Source organism: Oncorhynchus nerka, linkage group LG8 (assembly GCF_034236695.1).
Source record: "Oncorhynchus nerka isolate Pitt River linkage group LG8, Oner_Uvic_2.0, whole genome shotgun sequence".
Lineage (NCBI taxonomy): Eukaryota > Metazoa > Chordata > Actinopteri > Salmoniformes > Salmonidae > Oncorhynchus > Oncorhynchus nerka.
The window spans coordinates 13755762-13779844 of NC_088403.1; the positions used below are offsets into that span (position 1 = coordinate 13755762).

At 45.4% G+C, this 24083-nt stretch overlaps 1 protein-coding gene across 1 annotated transcript in view; it reads left to right on the plus strand.

Moving 5' to 3' along the window:
• Positions 1-23919, plus strand: part of LOC115126859 (NUAK family SNF1-like kinase 1) — a 53515-nt gene extending 29596 nt beyond the window's left edge. The window contains exons 6-7 of the mRNA XM_065021374.1: positions 21850-21982; positions 22429-23919. Of these exons, the coding sequence (XP_064877446.1) occupies positions 21850-21982; positions 22429-23552 (1257 nt within the window). The 3' untranslated portion in view covers positions 23553-23919. The remainder of the gene's footprint in view (positions 1-21849; positions 21983-22428) is intronic.
• Positions 23920-24083: the final 164 nt, after the last annotated feature.

The following is a 24083-nucleotide window of genomic DNA, read 5'->3' on the forward strand; positions in this document are numbered from 1 at the left end:
TTCCAGGTAGACAGTATTGTAACTACCAGTGTGTTGTGTTTCCAGGTAGACAGTAGTGTTTCCAGGTAGACAGTATTGTAACTACCAGTGTGTTGTGTTTCCAGGTAGACAGTATTGTAACTACCAGTTTGTTGTGTTTCCGGGTAGACAGTATTGTAACTACCAGCGTGTTGTGTTTCCGGGTAGACAGTATTGTAACTACCAGTGTGTTGTGTTTCCAGGTAGACAGTAGTTTTCCCAGGTAGATAGTATTGTTTCCAGGTAGACAGTAGTGTTTCCAGGTAGACAGTAGTGTTTCCAGGTAGACAGTATTGTAACTACCAGTGTGTTGTGTTTCCAGGTAGACAGTAGTGTTTCCAGGTAAACAGTAGTGTTTCCAGGTAGACAGTATTGTAACTACCAGTTTGTTGTGTTTCCAGGTAGACAGTATTGTAACTACCAGTGTGTTGTGTTTCCAGGTAGACAGTAGTGTTTCCAGGTAGACAGTATTGTATCTACCAGTGTGTTGTGTTTCCAGGTAGACAGTATTGTAACTACCAGCGTGTTGTGTTTCCAGGTAGACAGTAGTGTTTCCAGGTAGACAGTAGTGTTTCCAGGTAGACAGTAGTGTTTCCAGGTAGACAGTATTGTAACTACCAGTGTGTTGTGTTTCCAGGTAGACAGTATTGTAACTACCAGCGTGTTGTGTTTCCAGGTAGACAGTAGTGTTTCCAGGTAGACAATATTGTAACTACCAGTGTGTTGTGTTTCCACGTAGACAGTATTGTAACTACCAGTGTGTTGTGTTTCCAGGTAGACAGTAGTGTTTCCAGGTAGACAGTAGTGTTTTCCAGGTAGACAGTAGTGTTTCCAGGTAGACAGTAGTGTTTTTCCAGGTAGAACAGTAGTGTTTCCGGGTAGACAGTATTGTAACTACCAGTGTGTTGTGTTTCCGGGTAGACAGTATTGTAACTACCAGTGTGTTGTGTTTCCAGGTAGACAGTAGTGTTTCCAGATAGACAGTAGTGTTTCCAGGTAGACAGTATTGTAACTACCAGTGTGTTGTGTTTCCAGGTAGACAGTATTGTAACTACCAGTGTGTTGTGTTTCCAGGTAGGCAGTAGTGTTTCCAGGTAGACAGTAGTGTTTCCAGGTAGACAGTAGACCAGTAGTGTTTCCAGGTAGACAGTATTGTAACTACCAGTGTGTTGTGTTTCCAGGTAGACAGTATTGTAACTACCAGTGTGTTGTGTTTCCAGGTAGACAGTACAGTGTTTCCAGGTAAACAGTAGTGTTTCCAGGTAGACAGTATTGTAACTACCAGTGTGTTGTGTTTCCAGGTAGACAGTATTGTAACTACCAGTGTGTTGTGTTTCCAGGTAGACAGACAGTAGTGTTTCCAGGCAGACAGTAGTGTTTCCAGGTAGACAGTATTGTAACTACCAGTGTGTTGTGTTTCCAGGTAGACAGTGTGTTGGTAGACAGTAGTGTTTCCAGGTAGACAGTATTGTAACTACCAGTGTTTGTGTTTCCAGGTAGACAGTATGTGTAACAGTAGTGTTTCCAGGTGTGTAGTGTTTACCAGGTTATTGTGTTTCCAGGTAGACAGTAGTGTTTCCAGGTAGACAGTAGTGTTCCAGGTAGACAGTATTGTAACTACCAGTGTGTTGTGTTTCCAGGTAGACAGTATTGTAACTACCAGTGTGTTGTGTTTCCAGGTAGACAGTAGTGTTTCCAGGTAGACATTGTTTCCAGGTAGACAGTATTGTAACTACCAGTGTTGTGTTTCCAGGTAGACAGTAGTGTTTCCAGGTAGACAGTAGTGTTTCCAGGTAGACAGTATTGTAACTACCAGTGTGTTGTGTTTCCAGGTAGACAGTAGTGTTTCCAGGTAGACAGTAGTGTTTCCAGGTAGACAGTATTGTAACTACCAGTGTGTTGTGTTTCAGGTAGACAGTATTGCAACTACCAGTTTGTTGTGTTTCCAGGTAGACAGTATTGTAACTACCAGTGTTGTTGACAGTGTACCAGTCAGGTAGACAGTAGTGTTTCCAGGTAGACAGTAGTGTTTCCAGGTAGACAGTATTGTAACTACCAGTGTGTTGTGTTTCCAGGTAGACAGTATTGTAACTTGTGTTGTGTTTCCAGGTAGACAGTAGTGTTTCCAGGTAGACAGTAGTGTTTCCAGGTAGACAGTATTGTAACTACCAGTGTGTTGTGCTTCAGGCAGACAGCAGTGCTTCCAGGTAGACAGTAGTGTTTCCAGGTAGACAGTAGTGTTTCCAGGTAGACAGTATTGTAACTACCAGTGTGTTGTGTTTCAGGTAGACAGTAGTGTTTCCAGGTAGACATTGTAACTACCAGTGTGTTGTGTTCCAGGTAGACAGTAGTTTTCCAGGTAGACAGTATTGTAACTACCAGTGTGTTGTGTTTCCAGTAGACAGTATTGTAACTACCAGTGTGTTGTGTTTCAGGTAGACAGTAGTGTTTCCAGGTAGACAGTAGTGTTTCCAGGTAGACAGTAGTGTTTCCAGGTAGACAGTAGTGTTTCCAGGCAGACAGTATTGTAACTACCAGTGTGTTGTGACAGTAGTGTTCCAGGTAGACAGTAGTAACTACCAGTGTTTCCAGGTAGACAGTAGTGCTTCCAGGTAGACAGTAGTGTAACTTCCAGGCAGAGACAGTATTGTAACTACCAGTTTGTTGTGTTTCCGGGTAGACAGTATTGTAACTACCAGTGTGTTGTGTTTCCGGGTAGACAGTTGTGTTGTGTTCCAGGTAGACAGTAGTGTTTCCAGGCAGACAGTAGTGAGACAGTATTGTAACTACCAGTGTGTTGTGTTCCAGGTAGACAGTATTGTAACTACCAGTGTTTGTGTTTCCAGGTAGACAGTAGTGTTTCCAGGTAGACAGTAAGGTAGACAGTAGTGTTTCCAGGCAGACAGCATTGTAACTACCAGTGTGTTGTGTTTCCAGGTAGACAGCATTGTAACTACCAGTGTTTCCAGGCAGACAGTAGTGCTCCAGGTAGACAGTAGTGTTTCCAGGCAGACAGTAGTAACTACCAGTGTGTTGTGCTCCAGGCACTAGACAGTAGTGTTTCCAGGTAGACAGTATTGTAACTACCAGTGTGTTCCAGGTAGACAGTATTGTAACTACCAGTGTGTTGTGTTTCCAGGCAGACAGCAGTGTTTCCAGGCAGACAGTAGTGTTCCAGGCAGACAGCATTGTAACCACCAGCGTGTTGTGCTCCAGGCAGACAGTATTGTAACCAGGCAGACAGTAACTACCAGGCAGACAGTGTTGTGTTTTCCAGGTAGACAGTAGTGCAGACAGCAGTGCTCCAGGTAGACAGTATTGTAACTACCAGCGTTTGCTTCCAGGTAGGTAGACAGTAGTGTGGCAGACACCAGTTCCAGGCAGACAGCATTGTAACCACCAGTGTGTTGTGTTCCAGGTAGACAGTATTGTAACTACCAGTGTGTTGTGTTTCCAGGTAGACAGTAGTGTTGACAGTTTGCTCCAGGCAGACAGTAGTGCTCCAGGCAGACAGTAGTAACCACCAGTGTGTTGTGCCAGGCAGACAGCATTGTAACTACCAGTGTGTTGTGTTTCCAGGCAGACAGTAGTGCTGGCAGACAGCAGTGCTCCAGGCAGACAGTTGTGTTGTGTTCCAGGCAGACAGCATTGTAACCACCAGACAGTAGTGCTCCAGGTAGACAGTAGTGTCCAGGTAGACAGCATTGTAACCACCAGTGTGTTGTGTTTCCAGGTAGACAGTATTGTAACTACCAGTGTGTTGTGTTGACAGTAGTGTTCCAGGCAGACAGTAGTGTTCCAGGCAGACAGCAGTGCTCCAGGCAGACAGTTGGCAGACAGCATTGTTGTGTGCTGGCAGACAGTGCCACAGCAGTGCTCCAGGCAGACAGCATTGTAACTACCAGTGTGTTGTGTTCCAGGCAGACAGCATTGTAACTACCAGCTCCAGGCAGACAGCAGTGCGTGTTGTGTTCCAGGTAGACAGCATTGTAACTACCAGTGTGTTGTGTTTCCAGGTAGACCAGTGTGCTTCCAGGCAGACAGCAGTGCTCCAGGCAGACAGCAGTGTTTCCAGGTAGACAGTAGTGTAACTCCAGTAGTGTGTTGTGTTCCAGGCAGACAGCATTGTAACAGTGTGTTGTGCTCCAGGCAGACAGTAGTGTTCCAGGCAGACAGCATTGTAACTACCAGTGTGTTGTGCTTCCAGGCAGACAGCATTGTAACTACCAGTGTGTGTGTTTCCAGGTAGACAGTAGTGTAACTACCAGTGTTGTCCAGGTAGACAGTAGTGTGTTGTGTTTCCAGGCAGACAGCATTTCCAGGTAGACAGTATTGTAACTACCAGTGTGACAGCAGTGCTTCCAGGTAGACAGCATTGTAACTACCAGTGTGTTGTGTTTCCAGGCAGACAGTAGTGTTTCCAGGCAGACAGTAGTGCTCCAGGCAGACAGCAGTGCTCCAGGCAGACAGCAGTGCTCCAGGCAGACAGCATTGTAACCACCAGTGTGTTCCAGGCAGACAGCAGTGCCAGGCAGACAGCAGTGCTCCAGGCAGACAGCATTGTAACCACCAGTGTGTTGTGCTCCCAGACAGCAGACAGTAGTGTTCCAGGCAGACAGTATTGTACAGTGTGTTGTTTCCAGGCAGACAGCATTGTAACTACCAGTGTGTTGTGCTCCAGGCAGACAGCAGTGCTCCAGGCAGACAGTTGTGCTCCAGGCAGACAGTAGTGTTTCCAGGCAGACAGTATTGTAACCACCAGTGTGTAGTGCTCCAGGCAGACAGTAGTGTGTGTTGTGTTCCAGGCAGACAGTTGTGTTTCCAGGTAGACAGTATTGTAACTACCAGTGTGTTGTGTTTCCAGGCAGACAGTATTGTAACCACCAGTGTAGTTTGTGTTTCCAGGCAGACAGTGCTCCAGGCAGACAGCATTGTAACTACCAGTGTGTTGTGTTTCCAGGTAGACAGTAGTAGTGTTGTGCTCCAGGTAGACAGACAGCAGTGTAACTCCAGGCAGACAGCAGTGCTCCAGGCAGACAGCATTGTAACCACCAGTGTGTTGTTTCCAGGCAGACAGTATTGTAACTACCAGTGTGTTGTGTTTCCAGACAGCAGTGCTCCAGGCAGACAGTAGTTCCAGGCAGACAGCAGGTAACCAGACAGTGTGTTGTGTTCCAGGCAGACAGCAGTCCAGGCAGACAGCATTGTAACCACCAGTGTGCAGTTCCAGGCAGACAGCAGTTTTCCACCAGACAGTTGTGTCCAGGCAGACAGTAGTAACTACCAGTTTGGCAGACAGTGTTTCCAGGCAGACAGTATTGTAACTACCAGTGTGTTGTGCTCCAGACAGCATAACCACAGTAGTGTTTGCCCAGGCAGACAGCATTGTAACTACCAGTGTGTTGTGCTCCAGGTAGACAGCAGTTGTAACCACCAGTGTGTTGTGTTCCAGGTAGACAGTAGTGTCCAGGCAGACAGTATTGTAACTACCAGTGTGTTGGCAGACAGCATTGTAACCACCAGCTCCAGGCAGACAGTAGTGCTCCAGGCAGACAGTAGTGCTCCAGGCAGACAGCAGTGCTCCAGGCAGACAGTTTGTAACTACCAGTGTGTTGTGTTTCCAGGTAGACAGTATTGTAACTACCAGTGTGTTGTGCTCCAGGCAGACAGTAGTGTAACCAGGCAGACAGTGTTCCAGGCAGTGTTTCCAGGTAGACAGTATTGTAACTACCAGTGTGTTGTGTTTCCAGGCAGACAGCATTGTTTCCAGGTAGTTGTGTTCCAGGGCAGACAGTATTGTAACACCAGTTTGTTGTGCTCCAGGCAGACAGCATTGTAACTGCCAGTGTGTTGTGTTTCCAGGTAGACAGTAGTGTTTCCAGTAGACAGTCCAGGCAGACAGCATTGTAACTACCAGTGTGTTGTGTTCCAGGCAGACAGCATTGACAGTGCTCCAACCACCAGACAGTAGTGCTCCAGGCAGACAGCATTGCCACCAGTGTTGTGTTTCAGGCAGACAGCATTGTGTGTGCTGTGCTCCAGGCAGACAGCAGTGCAGGCAGACAGTAGTGTCCAGGCAGACAGTGCAGTGTAACCACCAGGTGTAGTGTCCAGGCAGACAGCATTGTAACCACCAGTGTGGCAGACAGCAGTGTCCAGGCAGACAGTGTCCAGTGTTCCAGGTAGACAGTATTGTAACTACCAGTGTGTTGTGTTCCAGGCAGACAGTAGTAACTACCAGTGTGTTGTGTTCCAGGCAGACAGTAGTGTTTCCAGGCAACTACAGCGTGTTGTGTTTTGTAACCACCAGTGTGTTGTGCTCCAGGCAGACAGTTGTAACCAGGCAGTGTGCAGGCAGACAGTGTGCTTCCAGGTAGACAGCAGTGCTCCAGGCAGACAGCATTGTAACTACCAGTGTGTTGTGTTTCCAGGTAGACAGTAGTGTTTCCAGGCAGACAGTGCATTGTAACCAGTAGACAGTGCTCCAGGTAGACAGCATTGTAACTACCAGGTAGTGTTGTGTTTCCAGGTAGACAGTATTGTAACTACCAGTGTGTTGTGTTCCAGGTAGACAGCATTGTAACTACCAGTTTGTTGTCCAGGCAGACAGTATTGTAACTACCAGTGTGTTGTGTTTCCAGGCAGACAGTAGTTGTAACCACCAGTGTGTTGTGCTTCCAGGCAGACAGTAGTGTAACCAGGCAGACAGTAGTGCTCCAGGCAGACAGCATTGTAACTACCAGTTTGTTGTGACAGCAGTCCAGGACAGCAGACAGTAACCACCAGTGTTTGGCAGACAGCATTGCTCCAGGCAGACAGCAGTGTCCAGGCAGACAGCATTGTAACCACCAGTGTGTTGTGCTCCAGGCAGACAGCATTGTAACCACCAGCCGTGGTTGTGCTCCAGGCAGACAGCAGTGCTCCAGGCAGACAGTGCTCCAGGCAGACAGCAGTTCCAGGTAGACAGCATTGTAACCACCAGTGTGTTGTGCAGGCAGACAGCATTGTAACCACCAGCGTGTTGTGTCCAGGCAGACAGCATTGTAACTACCAGTTTGTTGTGTTCCGGGCAGACAGCATTGTAACTACCAGCGTGTTGTGCTTCCGGGTAGACAGCATTGTAACTACCAGTGTGTTGTGTTGTGTTGCTCCAGGCAGACAGTAGTGTTTCCAGGCAGACAGTAGTGCTCCAGGCAGACAGCATTGTAACCACCAGTGTGTTGTGCTCCAGGCAGACAGTAGTGCTCCAGGCAACAGTAGTGCTCCAGGCAGACAGCATTGTAACCACCAGCGTGTTGTGCCCAGGCAGACAGCATTGTAACCACCAGTTGTTGTCAGCAGTGCTCCAGGCAGACAGCAGTGTTTCCAGGTAGACACAGCATTGTAACTACCAGTGTGTTGTGTTTCCAGGCAGACAGTATTGTAACTACCAGTGTGTTGTGTCCAGGCAGACAGTATTGGTAACTAGTGTGTTGTGCCAGGACAGTAGTGTTGCTCCAGGCAGACAGTAGTGCCCAGGCAGACAGTATTGTAACTACCAGTGTGTTGTGTTTCCAGGTAGACAGTAGTAGGCAGACAGTAGTGTTCCAGGTAGACAGACAGCATTGTACCAGTGTGTTGTGTTTCCAGGTAGACAGTATTGTAACTACCAGTGTGTTGTGCTCCAGGCAGACAGCAGTGCTCCAGTTGTAACTACCAGTGTCCAGGCAGACAGTAGACCAGTGTGTCAGGCTGTGTTTCCAGGCAGACAGTAGTGCTTCCAGGTAACTACCAGTGTGTGCTCCAGGCAGACAGTATTGTAACCACCAGTGTGTTGTGTTTCAGCAGTGCTCCAGGCAGACAGCAGTATTGTAACTACCAGTGTGTTGTGCTTCCAGGCAGACAGTAGTGCTCCAGGCAGACAGTAGTGTTCCAGGTAGACAGTAGTGTTTCCAGGCAGACAGCATTGTAACCACCAGTGTGTTTCCCAGGCAGACAGCATTGTAACTACCAGTGTGTTGTGTTTCCAGGCAGACAGCAGTGCTCCAGGCAGACAGCAGTGTTCCAGGCAGACAGCATTGTAACTTCAGTGTGTTGTGTTTCCAGGCAGACAGTAGTGCTCCAGTAGAGACAGCATTGTAACTACCAGTGTGTTGTGTTTCCAGGTAGACAGTAGTGTTTCCAGGCAGACAGTTGTGTTTCCTAGACAGTTGTAACTACCAGTGTTGTGTTTCCAGGTAGACAGTATTGTAACTACCAGTGTGTTGTGTTTCCAGGTAGACAGTATTGTAACCAGGCAGACAGTAGTGTGTTGTGTTCCAGGCAGACAGTATTGTAACTACCAGTGTGTGTGTGCAGACAGCAGTAACCACCAGTGTGTTGTGTCCAGGTAGACAGTAGTGCTGGCAGACAGTAGTGCTGGCAGACAGCAGTGTGTTGTGCTCCAGGCAGACAGCATTGTAACCACCAGTGTGTTGTGCTCCAGGCAGACAGCAGTGCTCCAGGCAGACAGTAGTGTTCCAGGCAGACAGCATTGTAACCACCAGTGTTGTGTTCCAGGTAGACAGTAGTGTAACCAGGCAGACAGCAGTGCTCCAGGCAGACAGCAGTGCTCCAGGCAGTGTTTGTGCTCCAGGCAGACAGCAGTGCTCCAGGCAGACAGTATTGTAACAGTGTGTTGTGCTTCCAGGCAGACAGGTAGACAGTATTGTAACCACCAGCGTGTTGTGTTTCCAGGCAGACAGCATTGTAACCACCAGTGTGTTGTGTTTCCAGGCAGACAGTAGTGAGGCAGACAGCAGTGCTCCAGGTAGACAGTAGTGCTCCAGGTAGACAGCATTGTAACCACCAGGTGTTGTGTTGCTCCAGGCAGACAGTAGTGCTCCAGGCAGACAGTGTTGTGTTCCAGGCAGACAGCATTGTAACTACCAGTGTGTTGTGCTTTCCAGGCAGACAGTAGTGTTTCCAGGCAGACAGTAGTGTTTCCAGGCAGACAGCATTGTAACTACCAGCGTGTTGTGTTTGTAACAGGTAGATTGTAACACCAGTAGTGTTTCCAGGTGCTCCAGGTAGACAGTAGTGTTTCCAGGTAGACAGCATTGTAACTACCAGTGTGTTGTGTTTCCAGGCAGACAGACCCAGGCAGTGTAGTGCTCCAGGTAGACAGTAGTGTTTCCCACCAGGTAGACAGTAGTGTTTCCAGGTAGACAGTATTGTAACTACCAGTTTGTTGTGTTTCCAGGTAGACAGTATTGTAACTACCAGTGTGTTGTGTTTCAGGTAGACAGTAGTGTTTCCAGTGTTGTTTCCAGGTAGACAGTATTGTAACTACCAGTGTGTTGTGTTTCCAGGTAGACAGATTGTAACTACCAGTGTGTTGTGTCCACGAGATAGTATTGTTTTCAGGTAGACAGTAGTGTTTCCAGGTAGACAGTAGTGTTTCCAGGTAGACAGTATTGTAACTACCAGTGTGTTGTGTTTCCAGGTAGACAGTAGTGTTTCCAGGTAGACAGTAGTGTTTCCAGGTAGACAGTATTGTAACTACCAGTGTGTTGTGTTTCCAGGTAGACAGTATTGTAACTACCAGTGTGTTGTGTTTCCAGGTAGACAGTAGTGTTTCCAGGTAGACAGTAGTGTTTCCAGGTGTTGTGTTTCAGGTAGACAGTATTGTATCTACCAGTGTTGTGTTTCAGGTAGACAGTATTGTAACCACCAGACAGTTGTGTTTCCAGGTAGACAGTAGTGTAACTACCAGGTAGACAGTAGTGTTTCCAGGTAGACAGTAGTGTTTCCAGGTAGACAGTATTGTAACTACCAGTGTGTTGTGTTTCCAGGTAGACAGTAGTGTTTCCAGGTAGACAGTTCCAGGTAGACAGTATTGTAACTACCAGTGTGTTGTGTTTCCAGGTAGACAGTATTGTAACTTCCAGTTTGTTGTGTTTCCAGGTAGACAGTATTGTAACTACCAGCGTGTTGTGTTTCCAGGTAGACAGTATTGTAACTACCAGTGTGTTGTGTTTCCAGGTAGACAGTAGTGTTTCCAGTTTTTGTTTCCAGGTAGACAGTAGTTTCCAGTTTGCTCCAGGTAGACAGTATTGTAACTACCAGTGTGTTGTGTTTCCAGGTAGACAGTAGTGTTTCCAGGTAGAACACCAGTGTGTTGTGTTCCAGGTAGACAGTAGTGTTTCCAGTGTAGTTAACTACCAGTGTGTTGTGTTCCAGGTAGACAGTATTGTAACTACCAGTGTGTTGTGTTTCCAGGTAGACAGCATTGTAACCACCAGTGTGTTGTGTTTCCAGGTAGACAGTTGTGTTTCCAGGTAGACAGTAGTGTAACCACCAGTGTGTTGTGTTTCCAGGTAGACAGTATTGTAACTACCAGTGTGTTGTGTTTCCAGGTAGACAGTACCAGTGTGTTGTGTTTCCAGTAGTGTTTCCAGGTAGACAGTATTGTAACTGTTTCCAGGTAGACAGTAGTGTTTCCAGGTAGACAGTAGTGTTTCCAGGTAACCACAGTAGTTTCCCAGGTAGACAGTATTGTAACTACCAGTGTGTTGTGTTTCAGGTAGACAGTATTGTAACTACCAGTGTGTTGTGTTTCAGGTGACAGTGTGTTTCCAGGTAGACAGTAGTGTTTCCAGGTAGACAGTATTGTAACTACCAGTGTGTTGTGTTTCCAGGTAGACAGTATTGTAACTACCAGTGTGTTGGTAGACAGTATGTTTCCAGGTAGACAGTAGTGTTTCCAGGTAGACAGTATTGTAACTACCAGTGTGTTGTGTTTCCAGAGACAGTTGTAACCACCAGTGTGTTGTTTCCAGGTAGACAGTAGTGTTTCCAGGTAGACAGTAGTGTTTCCAGGTAGACAGCATTGTAACTACCAGTGTGTTGTGTTTCCAGGTAGACAGTAGTGTTTCCAGGTAGACAGTAGTGTTTCCAGGTAGACAGTAGTGTTTCCAGGTAGACAGTAGTTGTAACTACCAGTGTGTTGTGTTTCCAGGTAGACAGCATTGTAACTACCAGTGTGTTGTGTTTCCAGGTAGACAGTAGTGTTTCCAGGTAGACAGTAGTGTTTCCAGGTAGACAGTATTGTAACTACCAGTGTGTTGTGTTTCCAGGTAGACAGTATTGTAACTACCAGTGTGTTGTGTTTCCAGGTAGACAGTAGTGTAACCAGGTAGTGTAGTGTTTCCAGGTAGACAGTATTGTAACTACCAGTGTGTTGTGTTTCCAGGTTGACAGTATGTTTCCAGGTAGACAGTAGTGTTTCCAGGTAGACAGTAGTGTTTCCAGGTAGACAGTAGTTGTAACTACCAGTGTGTTGTGTTTCCAGGTAGACAGTAGTGTTTCCAGGTAGACAGTAGTGTTTCCAGGTAGACAGTATTGTAACTACCAGTGTGTTGTGTTTCCAGGTAGACAGTATTGTAACTACCAGTTTGTTGTGTTTCCAGGTAGACAGTATTGTAACTACCAGCGTGTTGTGTTTCCGGGTAGACAGTATTGTAACTACCAGTGTGTTGTGTTTCCAGGTAGAGACAGGTAGACAGTAGTGTTTCCAGGTAGACAGTAGTGTTTCCAGGTAGACAGTATTGTAACTACCAGTGTGTTGTGTTTCCAGGTAGACAGTAGTGTTTCCAGGTAGACAGTATTGTAACTACCAGTTTGTTGTGTTTCCAGGTAGACAGTATTGTAACTACCAGTGTGTTGTGTTTCCAGGTAGACAGTAGTGTTTCCAGGTAGACAGTATTGTATCTACCAGTGTGTTGTGTTTCCAGGTAGACAGTATTGTAACTACCAGCGTGTTGTGTTTCCAGGTAGACAGTAGTGTTTCCAGGCAGACAGTAGTGTAGGCAGACAGTTGTTTCCAGGTAGACAGTATTGTAACCACCAGTGTTTGTGTTTCCAGGTAGACAGTAGTGTTTCCAGGTAGACAGTATTGTAACTACCAGTGTGTTGTGTTTCCAGGTAGACAGTATTGTAACTACCAGTGTTGTGTTTCAGGTAGACAGTAGTAACTACCAGCGTGTTGTGTTTCAGGTAGACAGTATTGTAACTACCAGTGTGTTGTGTTTCCAGGTAGACAGTAGTAACCACCAGTGTATTGTTTCCAGGTAGACAGTAGTGTTTCCAGGTAGACAGTAGTGTTTCCAGGTAGACAGTATTGTAACTACCAGTGTGTTGTGTTTCCAGGTAGACAGTAGTGTTTCCAGGTAGACAGTAGTGTTTCCAGGTAGAACAGTAGTGTTTCCAGGTAGACAGTATTGTACCAGTGTGTTGTGTTTCCAGGTAGACAGTAGTGTTTCCAGGTAGACAGTATTGTAACTACCAGTGTGTTGTGTTTCCAGGTAGACAGTAGTAACTACCAGTTTCAGACAGATAACTACCAGACAGTAGTGTTTCCAGGTAGACAGTATTGTAACTACCAGTGTGTTGTGTTTCCAGGTAGACAGTAGTGTTTCCAGGTGACAGTGTTTCCAGGTAGACAGTATTGTAACTACCAGACAGTGTGTTTCCAGGTAAACAGTGTGTTTCCAGGTAGACAGTATTGTAACTACCAGTGTGTTGTGTTTCCAGGTAGACAGTATTGTAACTACCAGTGTGTTGTGTTTCCAGGTAGACAGTAGTGTTTCCAGGCAACAGTAGTGTTTCCAGGTAGACAGTATTGTAACTACCAGTGTGTTGTGTTTCCAGGTAGACAGTATTGTAACTACCAGTGTGTTGTGTTTCCAGGTAGACAGTAGTGTTTCCAGTAGACAGTAGTGTTTCCAGGTAGACAGTAGTGTTTCCAGGTAGACAGCATTGTAACTACCAGTGTGTTGTGTTTCAGGTAGACAGTATTGTAACTACCAGTGTGTTGTGTTCCAGGTAGACAGTAGTGTTTCCAGGTAAACAGACAGGTAGACAGTATTGTAACTACCAGTGTGTTTTCCAGGTAGACAGTATTGTAACTACCAGTGTGTTGTGTTTCCAGGTAGACAGTAGTGTTTCCAGGTGACAGTAGTGTTTCCAGGTAGACAGTATTGTAACTACCAGTGTGTTGTGTTTCCAGGTAGACAGTAGTGTTTCCAGGTAGACAGTAGTGTTTCCAGGTAGACAGTATTGTAACTACCAGTGTGTTGTGTTTCCAGGTAGACAGTAGTGTTTCCAGGTAGACAGTAGTGTTTCCAGGTAGACAGTATTGTAACTACCAGTAGTTGTGTTTCCAGGTAGACAGTAGTGTTTCCAGGTAGACAGTAGTGTTTCAGGTAGACAGTATTGTAACTACCAGTTTGTTGTGTTTCCAGGTAGACAGTATTGTAACTACCAGCGTGTTGTGTTTCCGGGTAGACAGTATTGTAACTACCAGTGTGTTGTGTTTCCAGGTAGACAGTAGTTTTTCCAGTGATAGTATTGTTTCCAGGTAGACAGTAGTGTTTCCAGGTAGACAGTATTGTAACTACCAGTGTGTTGTGTTTCCAGGTAGACAGTAGTGTTTCCAGGTAGACAGTAGTGTTTCCAGGTAGACAGTTTGTAACTACCAGTTTGTTGTGTTTCCAGGTAGACAGTATTGTAACTACCAGTGTGTTGTGTTTCCAGGTAGACAGTAGTGTTTCCAGGTAGACAGTATTGTATCTACCAGTGTGTTGTGTTTCCAGGTAGACAGTATTGTAACTACCAGCGTGTTGTGTTTCAGGTAGACAGTAGTGTTTCCAGGTAGACAGTAGTGTTTCCAGGTAGACAGTAGTGTTTCCAGGTAGACAGTATTGTAACTACCAGTGTGTTGTGTTTCCAGGTAGACAGTAGTGTTTCCAGGTAGACAGTATTGTAACTACCAGTGTTGTGTTTCCAGGTAGACAGTATTGTAACTACCAGTTTGTTGTGTTTCCAGGTAGACAGTATTGTAACTACCAGCGTGTTGTGTTTCCAGGTAGACAGTATTGTAACTACCAGTGTGTTGTGTTTCCAGGTAGACAGTAGTTTTTCCACGTAGATAGTATTGTTTCCAGGTAGACAGTAGTGTTTCCAGGTAGACAGTAGTGTTTCCAGGTAGACAGTATTGTAACTACCAGTGTGTTGTGTTTCCAGGTAGACAGTAGTGTTTCCAGGTAGACAGTAGTGTTTCCAGGTAGACAGTATTGTAACTACCAGTTTGTTGTGTTTCCAGGTAGACAGTATTGTAACTACCAGTGTGTTGTGTTTCCAGGTAGACAGTAGTGTTTCCAGGTAGACAGTATTGTATCTACCAGTGTGTTGTGTTTCCAGGTAGACAGTATTGTAACTACCAGCGTGTTGTGTTTCCAGGTAGACAGTAGTGTTTCCAGGTAGACAGTAGTGTTTCCAGGTAGACAGTAGTGTTTCCAGGTAGACAGTATTGTAACTACCAGTGTGTTGTGTTTCCAGGTAGACAGTATTGTAACTACCAGTGTGTTGTGTTTCCAGGTAGACAGTAGTGTTTCCAGGTAGACAGTATTGTAACTACCAGTGTGTTGTGTTTCCAGGTAGACAGTATTGTAACTACCAGTGTGTTGTGTTTCCAGGTAGACAGTAGTGTTTCCAGGTAGACAGTAGTGTTTCCAGGTAGACAGTAGTGTTTCCAGGTAGACAGTAGTGTTTCCAGGTAAACAGTAGTGTTTCCGGGTGTGTTTCAGACAGTATTGTAACTACCAGTGTGTTGTGTTTCCAGGTAGACAGTAGAACTACCAGTGTGTTGTTTTCCAGGTAGACAGTAGTGTTTCCAGATAGACAGTAGTGTTTCCACCAGTGTTGTGTTTCCAGGTAGACAGTATTGTAACTACCAGTGTGTTGTGTTTCCAGGTAGACAGTAGTGTTTCCAGGTAGACAGTAGTGTTTCCAGGCAGTAGTGTTTCCAGGTAGACAGTATTGTAACTACCAGTGTGTTGTGTTTCCAGGTAGACAGTATTGTAACTACCAGTGTGTTGTGTTTCCAGGTAGACAGTAGTGTTTCCAGGTAAACAGTAGTGTTTCAGGTAGACAGTATTGTAACTACCAGTGTGTTGTGTTTCCAGGTAGACAGTATTGTAACTCCAGTGTGTTGTGTTTCCAGGTAGACAGTAGTGTTTCCAGGTAGACCAGGTAGACAGTGTTTCCAGGTAGACAGTATTGTAACTACCAGTGTGTTGTGTTTCCAGGTAGACAGTAGTGTTTCCAGGTAGACAGTAGTGTTTCCAGGTAGACAGTATTGTAACTACCAGTTTGTTGTGTTTCCAGGTAGACAGTATTGTAACTACCAGTGTGTTGTGTTTCCAGGTAGACAGTAGTGTTTCCAGGTAGACAGTATTGTATCTACCAGTGTGTTGTGTTTCCAGGTAGACAGTATTGTAACTACCAGCGTGTTGTGTTTCCAGGTAGACAGTAGTGTTTCCAGGTAGACAGTAGTGTTTCCAGGTAGACAGTAGTGTTTCCAGGTAGACAGTATTGTAACTACCAGCGTGTTGTGTTTCCAGGTAGACAGTATTGTAACTACCAGTTTGTTTGTGTTTCCAGGTAGACAGTAGTTTTCCAGGTAGACAGTATTGTAACCAGGTAGACAGTAGTGTTTCCAGGTAGACAGTAGTGTTTCCAGGTAGACAGTATTGTAACTACCAGTGTGTTGTGTTTCCAGGTAGACAGTAGTGTTTCCAGGTAGACAGTAGTGTTTCCAGGTAGACAGTATTGTAACTACCAGTGTGTTGTGTTTCCAGGTAGACAGTAGTGTTTCCAGGTAGACAGTATTGTAACTACCAGCGTGTTGTGTTTCCAGGTAGACAGTATTGTAACTACCAGTTTGTTGTGTTTCCAGACAGTATTGTAACTACCAGGTGTTGTGTTTCAGACAGTATTGTAACTACCAGTGTGTTGTGTTTCCAGGTAGACAGTAGTGTTTCCAGGTAGACAGTAGTGTTTCCAGGTAGACAGTATTGTAACTACCAGTGTGTTGTGTTTCCAGGTAGACAGTAGTGTTGTGTTGTGTTTCCAGGTAGACAGTAGTGTTTCCAGGTAGACAGTAGTGTTTCCAGGTAGACAGTAGTGTTTCCAGGTAGACAGTATTGTAACTACCAGTGTGTTGTGTTTCCAGGTAGACAGTATTGTAACTACCAGTGTGTTGTGTTTCCAGGTAGACAGTAGTGTTTCCAGGTAAACAGTAGTGTTTCCAGGTAGACAGTATTGTAACTACCAGTGTGTTGTGTTTCCAGGTAGACAGTATTGTAACTACCAGTGTGTTGTGTTTCCAGGTAGACAGTAGTGTTTCCAGGTAGACAGTCCAGGTAGACAGTATTGTAACTACCAGTGTGTTGTGTTTTCCAGGTAGACAGTAGTGTTTCCAGGTAGACAGTAGTGTTTCCAGGTAAACAGTAGTGTTTCCAGGTAGACAGTATTGTAACTACCAGTGTGTTGTGTTTCCAGGTAGACAGTATTGTAACTACCAGTTGTTGTGTTTCCAGGTAGACAGTAGTGTTTCCAGGTAGACAGTAGTGTTTCCAGGTAGACAGTATTGTAACTACCAGCGTGTTGTGTTTCCAGGTAGACAGTAGTGTTTCCAGGTAGACAGTAGTGTTTCCAGGTAGACAGTATTGTAACTACCAGTGTGTTTCCAGTTTCCAGGTAGACAGTAGTGTTTCCAGGTAGACAGTAGTGTTTCCAGGTAGACAGTATTGTAACTACCAGCGTGTTGTGTTTCCAGGTAGACAGTATTGTAACTACCAGTTTGTTGTGTTTCCGGTAGACAGTATTGTAACTACCAGTGTGTTGTGTTTCCGGGTAGACAGTATTGAACAGTGTGTTGTGTTTCCAGGTAGACAGTAGTTTTTCCAGGTAGATAGTATTGTTTCCAGGTAGACAGTAGTGTTTCCAGGTAGACAGTAGTGTTTCCAGGTAGACAGTATTGTAACTACCAGTGTGTTGTGTTTCCAGGTAGACAGTAGTGTTTCCAGGTAGACAGTATGTTTCCAGTAGACAGTATTGTAACTACCAGTTTGTTGTGTTTCCAGGTAGACAGTATTGTAACTACCAGTGTGTTGTGTTTCCAGGTAGACAGTAGTGTTTCCAGGTAGACAGTAGTGTTCTCCAGGTGACAGTAGTTTTCCAGGTAGACAGTATTGTAACTACCAGTGTTGTGTGGTGACAGTTGTTTCCAGGTAGACAGTATTGTAACTACCAGTGTGTTGTGTTTCCAGGTAGACAGTAGTGTTTCCAGGTAGATTGTAACAGTGTTGTTTCCAGGTAACAGTACCAGTTTGTTGTGTTTCCGGGTAGACAGTATTGTAACTACCAGCGTGTTGTGTTTCCTGGTAGACAGTATTGTAACTACCAGTGTGTTGTGTTTCAGGTAGACAGTAGTTTTCCACGTAGATAGTATTGTTTCCAGGTAGACAGTAGTGTTTCCAGGTAGACAGTAGTGTTTCCAGGTAGACAGTATTGTAACTACCAGTGTGTTGTGTTTCCAGGTAGACAGTAGTGTTTCCAGGTAAACAGTAGTGTTTCCAGGTAGACAGTATTGTAACTACCAGTTTGTTGTGTTTCCAGGTAGACAGTATTGTAACTACCAGTGTGTTGTGTTTCCAGGTAGACAGTAGTGTTTCCAGGTAGACAGTATTGTATCTACCAGTGTGTTGTGTTTCCAGGTAGACAGTATTGTAACTACCAGCGTGTTGTGTTTCCAGGTAGACAGTAGTGTTTCCAGGTAGACAGTAGTGTTTCCAGGTAGACAGTAGTGTTTCCAGGTAGACAGTATTGTAACTACCAGTGTGTTGTGTTTCCAGGTAGACAGTATTGTAACTACCAGTGTGTTGTGTTTCCAGGTAGACAGTAGTGTTTCCAGGTAGACAATATTGTAACTACCAGTGTGTTGTGTTTCCACGTAGACAGTATTGTAACTACCAGTGTGTTGTGTTTCCAGGTAGACAGTAGTGTTTCCAGGTAGACAGTAGTGTTTCCAGGTAGACAGTAGTGTTTCCAGGTAGACAGTAGTGTTTCCAGGTAAACAGTAGTGTTTCCGGGTAGACAGTATTGTAACTACCAGTGTGTTGTGTTTCCGGGTAGACAGTATTGTAACTACCAGTGTGTTGTGTTTCCAGGTAGACAGTAGTGTTTCCAGATAGACAGTAGTGTTTCCAGGTAGACAGTATTGTAACTACCAGTGTGTTGTGTTTCCAGGTAGACAGTATTGTAACTACCAGTGTGTTGTGTTTCCAGGTAGGCAGTAGTGTTTCCAGGTAGACAGTAGTGTTTCCAGGTAGACAGTAGTGTTTCCAGGTAGACAGTATTGTAACTACCAGTGTGTTGTGTTTCCGGGTAGACAGTATTGTAACTACCAGTGTGTTGTGTTTCCAGGTAGACAGTAGTGTTTCCAGGTAAACAGTAGTGTTTCCAGGTAGACAGTATTGTAACTACCAGTGTGTTGTGTTTCCAGGTAGACAGTATTGTAACTACCAGTGTGTTGTGTTTCCAGGTAGACAGTAGTGTTTCCAGGTAGACAGTAGTGTTTCCAGGTAGACAGTATTGTAACTACCAGTGTGTTGTGTTTCCAGGTAGACAGTAGTGTTTCCAGGTAGACAGTAGTGTTTCCAGGTAGACAGTATTGTTTCCAGGTGTTGTGTTTCCAGGTAGACAGTAGTGTTTCCAGGTAGACAGTAGTGTTTCCAGGTAGACAGTATTGTAACTACCAGTGTGTTGTGTTTCCAGGTAGACAGTAGTGTTTCCAGGTAGACAGTAGTGTTTTTCCAGGTAGACAGTATTGTAACTACCAGTTGTTGTGTTTCCAGGTAGACAGTATTGTAACTACCAGTGTGTTGTGTTTCCGGGTAGACAGTATTGTAACTACCAGTGTGTTGTGTTTCCAGGTAGACAGTGTGTTTCCAGGTAGACAGTATTGTAACTACCAGTGTGTTGTGTTTCCAGGTAGACAGTAGTGTTAACTCCAGGTAGTTGTGTTTCCAGGTAGACAGTATTGTAACTACCAGTGTGTTGTGTTTCCAGGTAGACAGTAGTGTTTCCAGGTAGACAGTAGTGTTTCCAGGTAGACAGTATTGTAACTACCAGTGTGTTGTGTTTCCAGGTAGACAGTAGTGTTTCCAGGTAGACAGTATTGTAACTACCAGTGTGTTGTGTTTCCAGGTAGACAGTATGTTTCCAGGTAACAGTAGTGTTTCCAGGTGACAGTGTAACTGTGTGTTGTGTTTCCAGGTAGACAGTATTGTAACTTGTGTTGTGTTTCCAGGTAGACAGTAGTGTTTCCAGGTAGACAGTAGTGTTTCCAGGTAGACAGTATTGTAACTACCAGTGTGTTGTGTTTCCAGGTAGACAGTAGTGTTTCCAGGTAGACAGTAGTGTTTCCAGGTAGACAGTATTGTAACTTTCCAGTGTGTTGTGTTTCCAGGTAGACAGTATTGTAACTACCAGTGTGTTGTGTTTCCAGGTAGACAGTATGTTTCCAGGTAACTACCAGTGTGTTGTGTTTCCAGGTAGACAGTAGTGTAACTACCAGGTGACAGTTGTGTTTCCAGGTAGACAGTATTGTAACTACCAGTGTGTTGTGTTTCCAGGTAGACAGTATTGTAACTACCAGTGTGTTGTGTTTCCAGGTAGACAGTAGTGTTTCCAGGTAGACAGTAGTGTTTCCAGGTAGACAGTATTGTAACTACCAGTGTGTTGTGTTTCCAGGTAGACAGTAGTGTTTCCAGTGTGTTGTGTTTCCAGGTAGACAGTATTGTAACTACCAGTGTGTTGTGTTTCCAGGTAGACAGTATTGTAACTACCAGTGTGTTGTGTTTCCAGGTAGACAGTAGTGTTTCCAGGTAGACAGTATAACTACCAGTGTGTTGTGTTTCCAGGTAGACAGTATTGTACAGTGTAGTGTTTCCAGGTAGACAGTATTGTAACTACCAGTGTGTTGTGTTTCCAGGTAGACAGTATTGTTTCCAGGTAGACAGTAGTGTTTCCAGGTAGACAGTGTGTTTCAGGTAGACAGTATTGTAACTACCAGTGTGTTGTGTTTCCAGGTAGACAGTATTGTAACTACCAGTGTGTTGTGTTTCAGGTAGACAGTATTGTAACTACCAGTGTGTTGTGTTTCCAGGTAGACAGTAGTGTTTCCAGGTAGACAGTAGTGTTTCCAGGTAGACAGTAGTGTTTCCAGGTAGTGTGTTTCCAGGTAGACAGTATTGTAACTACCAGTGTGTTGTGTTTCCAGGTAGACAGTATTGTAACTACCAGTGTGTTGTGTTTCCAGGTAGACAGTAGTGTTTCCAGGTAAACAGTAGTGTTTCCAGGTAGACAGTATTGTAACTACCAGTGTGTTGTGTTTCCAGGTAGACAGTATTGTAACTACCAGTGTGTTGTGTTTCAGGTAGACAGTAGTGTTTCCAGGTAGACAGTATTGTAACTACCAGTGTGTTGTGTTTCCAGGTAGACAGTAGTGTTTCCAGGTAGACAGTATTGTAACTACCAGTGTGTTGTGTTTCCAGGTAGACAGTATTGTAACTACCAGTGTGTTGTGTTTCAGGTAGACAGTAGTGTTTCCAGGTAGACAGTAGTGTTTCCAGGTAGACAGTATTGTAACTACCAGTGTGTTGTGTTTCCAGGTAGACAGTAGTGTTTCCAGGTAGACAGTAGTGTTTCCAGGTAGACAGTATTGTAACTACCAGTGTGTTGTGTTTCCAGGTAGACAGTATTGTAACTACCAGTTTGTTGTGTTTCCAGGTAGACAGTATTGTAACTACCAGTGTTGTGTTTCAGGTAGACAGTATTGTAACTACCAGTGTGTTGTGTTTCAGGTAGACAGTAGTGTTTCCAGTAGATAGTATTGTTTCCAGGTAGACAGTAGTGTTTCCAGGTAGACAGTAGTGTTTCCAGGTAGACAGTATTGTAACTACCAGTGTGTTGTGTTTCCAGGTAGACAGTAGTGTTTCCAGGTAGACAGTAGTGTTTCCAGGTAGACAGTATTGTAACTACCAGTGTGTTGTGTTTCCAGGTAGACAGTATTGTAACTACCAGTGTGTTGTGTTTCCAGGTAGACAGTAGTGTTTCCAGGTAGACAGTAGTGTTTCCAGGTAGACAGTAGTGTTTCCAGGTAGACAGTAGTGTTTCCAGGTAGACAGTATTGTAACTACCAGTGTGTTGTGTTTCCAGGTAGACAGTAGTGTTTCCAGGTAGACAGTATTGTAATTACCAGTGTGTTGTGTTTCCACGTAGACAGTATTGTTTCCAGGTAGACAGTAGTGTTTCCAGGTAGACAGTAGTGTTTCCGGTTAGACAGTATTGTAACTACCAGTGTGTTGTGTTTCCAGGTAGATAGTATTGTTTCCAGGTAGACAGTAGTGTTTCCAGGTAGACAGTATTGTATCTACCAGTGTGTTGTGTTTCCAGGTAGACAGTATTGTAACTACCAGCGTGTTGTGTTTCCGGGTAGACAGTATTGTAACTACCAGTGTGTTGTGTTTCCAGGTAGATAGTATTGTTTCCACGTAGACAGTATTGTAACTACCAGTTTGTTGTGTTTCCGGGTAGACAGTATTGTAACTACCAGCGTGTTGTGTTTCCAGGTAGACAGTAGTGTTTCCAGGTAGACAGTATTGTATCTACCAGTGTGTTGTGTTTCCAGGTAGACAGTATTGTAACTACCAGTGTGTTGTGTTTCCAGGTAGACAGTAGTGTTTCCAGGTAGACAGTATTGTAACTACCAGTGTGTTGTGTTTCCAGGTAGACAGTATTGTAACTACCAGTGTGTTGTGTTTCCAGGTAGACAGTATTGTAACTACCAGTGTGTTGTGTTTCCAGGTAGACAGTAGTGTTTCCAGGTAGACAGTAGTGTTTCCAGGTAGACAGTAGTGTTTCCAGGTAGACAGTATTGTAACTACCAGTGTGTTGTGTTTCCAGGTAGACAGTTGGGCCCTGGGAGTGCTTCTCTACACCCTGGTCTATGGGACCATGCCCTTTGATGGGGAAGACCACAATAAACTCATCCGCCAGATCACCAACGGAGAGTACAGGGAACCTACACAGTCCTCAGGTACCAGTTTAACTCTGTTGCAGTGTCCTCTTTCTTTCTCTTTCTGTAGCTGTCTCCTCTCTCTCTTTCTGTAGCTGTCTCCTCTCTCTCTCTCTGTAGCCGTCTCCTCTTTCTTTCTCTCTCTCTGTAGCTGTCTCCTCTTTCTTTCTCTCTCTCTGTAGCTGTCTCCTCTTTCTTTCTCTCTCTCTGTAGCTGTCTCCTCTTTCTTTCTCTCTCTCTAGCTATCTCCTCTTTCTCTCTCTGTAGCTGTCTTCTCCCTCTCTCTGTAGCTGTCTTCTCCCTCTCTCTGTAGCTGTCTTCTCCCTCTCTCTGTAGCTGTCTTCTCCCTCTCTCTGTAGCTGTCTTCTCCCTCTCTCTGTAGCTGTCTCCTCTCTCTCTCTGTCTGTTAAATAATGCCATAGATTGCTGCTAAAGTCTCTGTCCGCCTCACCTTCACTCTCTCCCAGATGCTCGTGGTCTGATCCGATGGATGTTGATGGTTAACCCGGAGCGTCGAGCCACGGTGGAAGACATCGCCAACCACTGGTGGGTCAATTGGGGCTGGAAGACCACTGTGTGTGACTGTGACGTCCAGAAGGATAACAGTGGCTGCATCTCTTCTCCAACGCTAGCACGCTTTATCGACTGGCAGAACCGCACCACAGAGTCACCCAGGGTGGCGCTGGTCAAGCCTCCCCGCTCGGAACACCCCGCCGTACCCCCCCACGCTGGCCGCCAGCGCCTGAGGAAGTCCAGGAAGGAGAATGATAGCGGGGCGCTCCACCATCACACCGCGTGGGAAGACAAAGACAAACCAGGACTGAAGAGACCCAAAGGGATCCTGAAGATGCATGTGTCTGATCAGAGGTCCCACAGCCTGGGGGAGATCGAGCTGAGTCGCTCCCTGCACTTCCACGAGGGAAGGGAGCTGCTCTCCAGCCCCGAGAGGGATGAGGAGGAGGACGATGATCAGGATCGCCTGGGGGTCTCGCCGGCCAAGATGGTGCCCATCCTCCCCAAGAAGGGCATCCTGAAGAACAACCAGCAGCGGGAGTCTGGCTACTACTCCTCCCCGGAGCGCAGTGAGTCCTCTGAACTGCTAGGGGGCAGCACCTCCATGACCCCACCCGCCAGCTCACCAACAAAGAGGTCCATGGGGAGAAAGGGCATATTGAAGCGTAATGGGAAGTACGGCAACTCCACTTCCTTCCACAGTGGCTTGTCCAATATGAGCTTCCACGGAGAGACTCCGGGGGACTCGGGCCTCTCTCGCAGCCAGAGTAAACCCTCCAGTATTGTCTGTGAGGAGATGGGTCTCTCCAGTGTTCCCCCCTTAATGGGAATGGATTGGTCTCCCTCGTCCCCGCAGCCACACGTCAGGGCCTGTATGTCGGCTGAGGATCTACTCCAGCTGGCAGGCTTCAGACGGGGCCTCCAGACGGCTGCAGGGGGGCTCCATGGGGGGAAGGTGGGGACCCGAGGGACACCAGGGTCCCCTGGTGATGACGGCAGCTTCTCTCTGCTAGGGGACATGGATGATATGACCCAGGTCTACCAACACACCCTAGACATCAGCAGCAATCTGACCTAGAGGAGGTGGAGTTGGGAGTTTGGAAGGGAAGGGACATGGGAAGGACAGACACACACTTGAACCTTCATTTCTGGGTTAGGACTGGCCAGGTGTGTTGTGAACTGGGCATCCCAGCCACCTTAATGTACTGAATCTACCCTCTCAGAGACAGTGCTGTTGTAAATCTTTATATGGTCAATAGAGCTAAATAAATATTGTGTTTTATGTCACTCAGAGTCACAAACCATGCTGTGGTGAAGCTCAATGTAATGGACAGTTAGGACTACTGTTCATGTTATCTCAATGTAATAGACAGTTAGGACTACTGTTCATGTTATCTCAATGTAATAGACAGTCAGGACTACTGTTCATGTTATCTCAATGTAATAGATAGACAGTTCTCAATGTAATAGACTACTGTTCATGTTATCTCAATGTAATAGACAGTTAGGACTACTGTTCATGTTCTCAATGTAATAGACAGTTAGGACTACTGTTCATGTTCTCAATGTAATAGACAGTTAGGACTACTGTTCATGTTATCTCAATGTA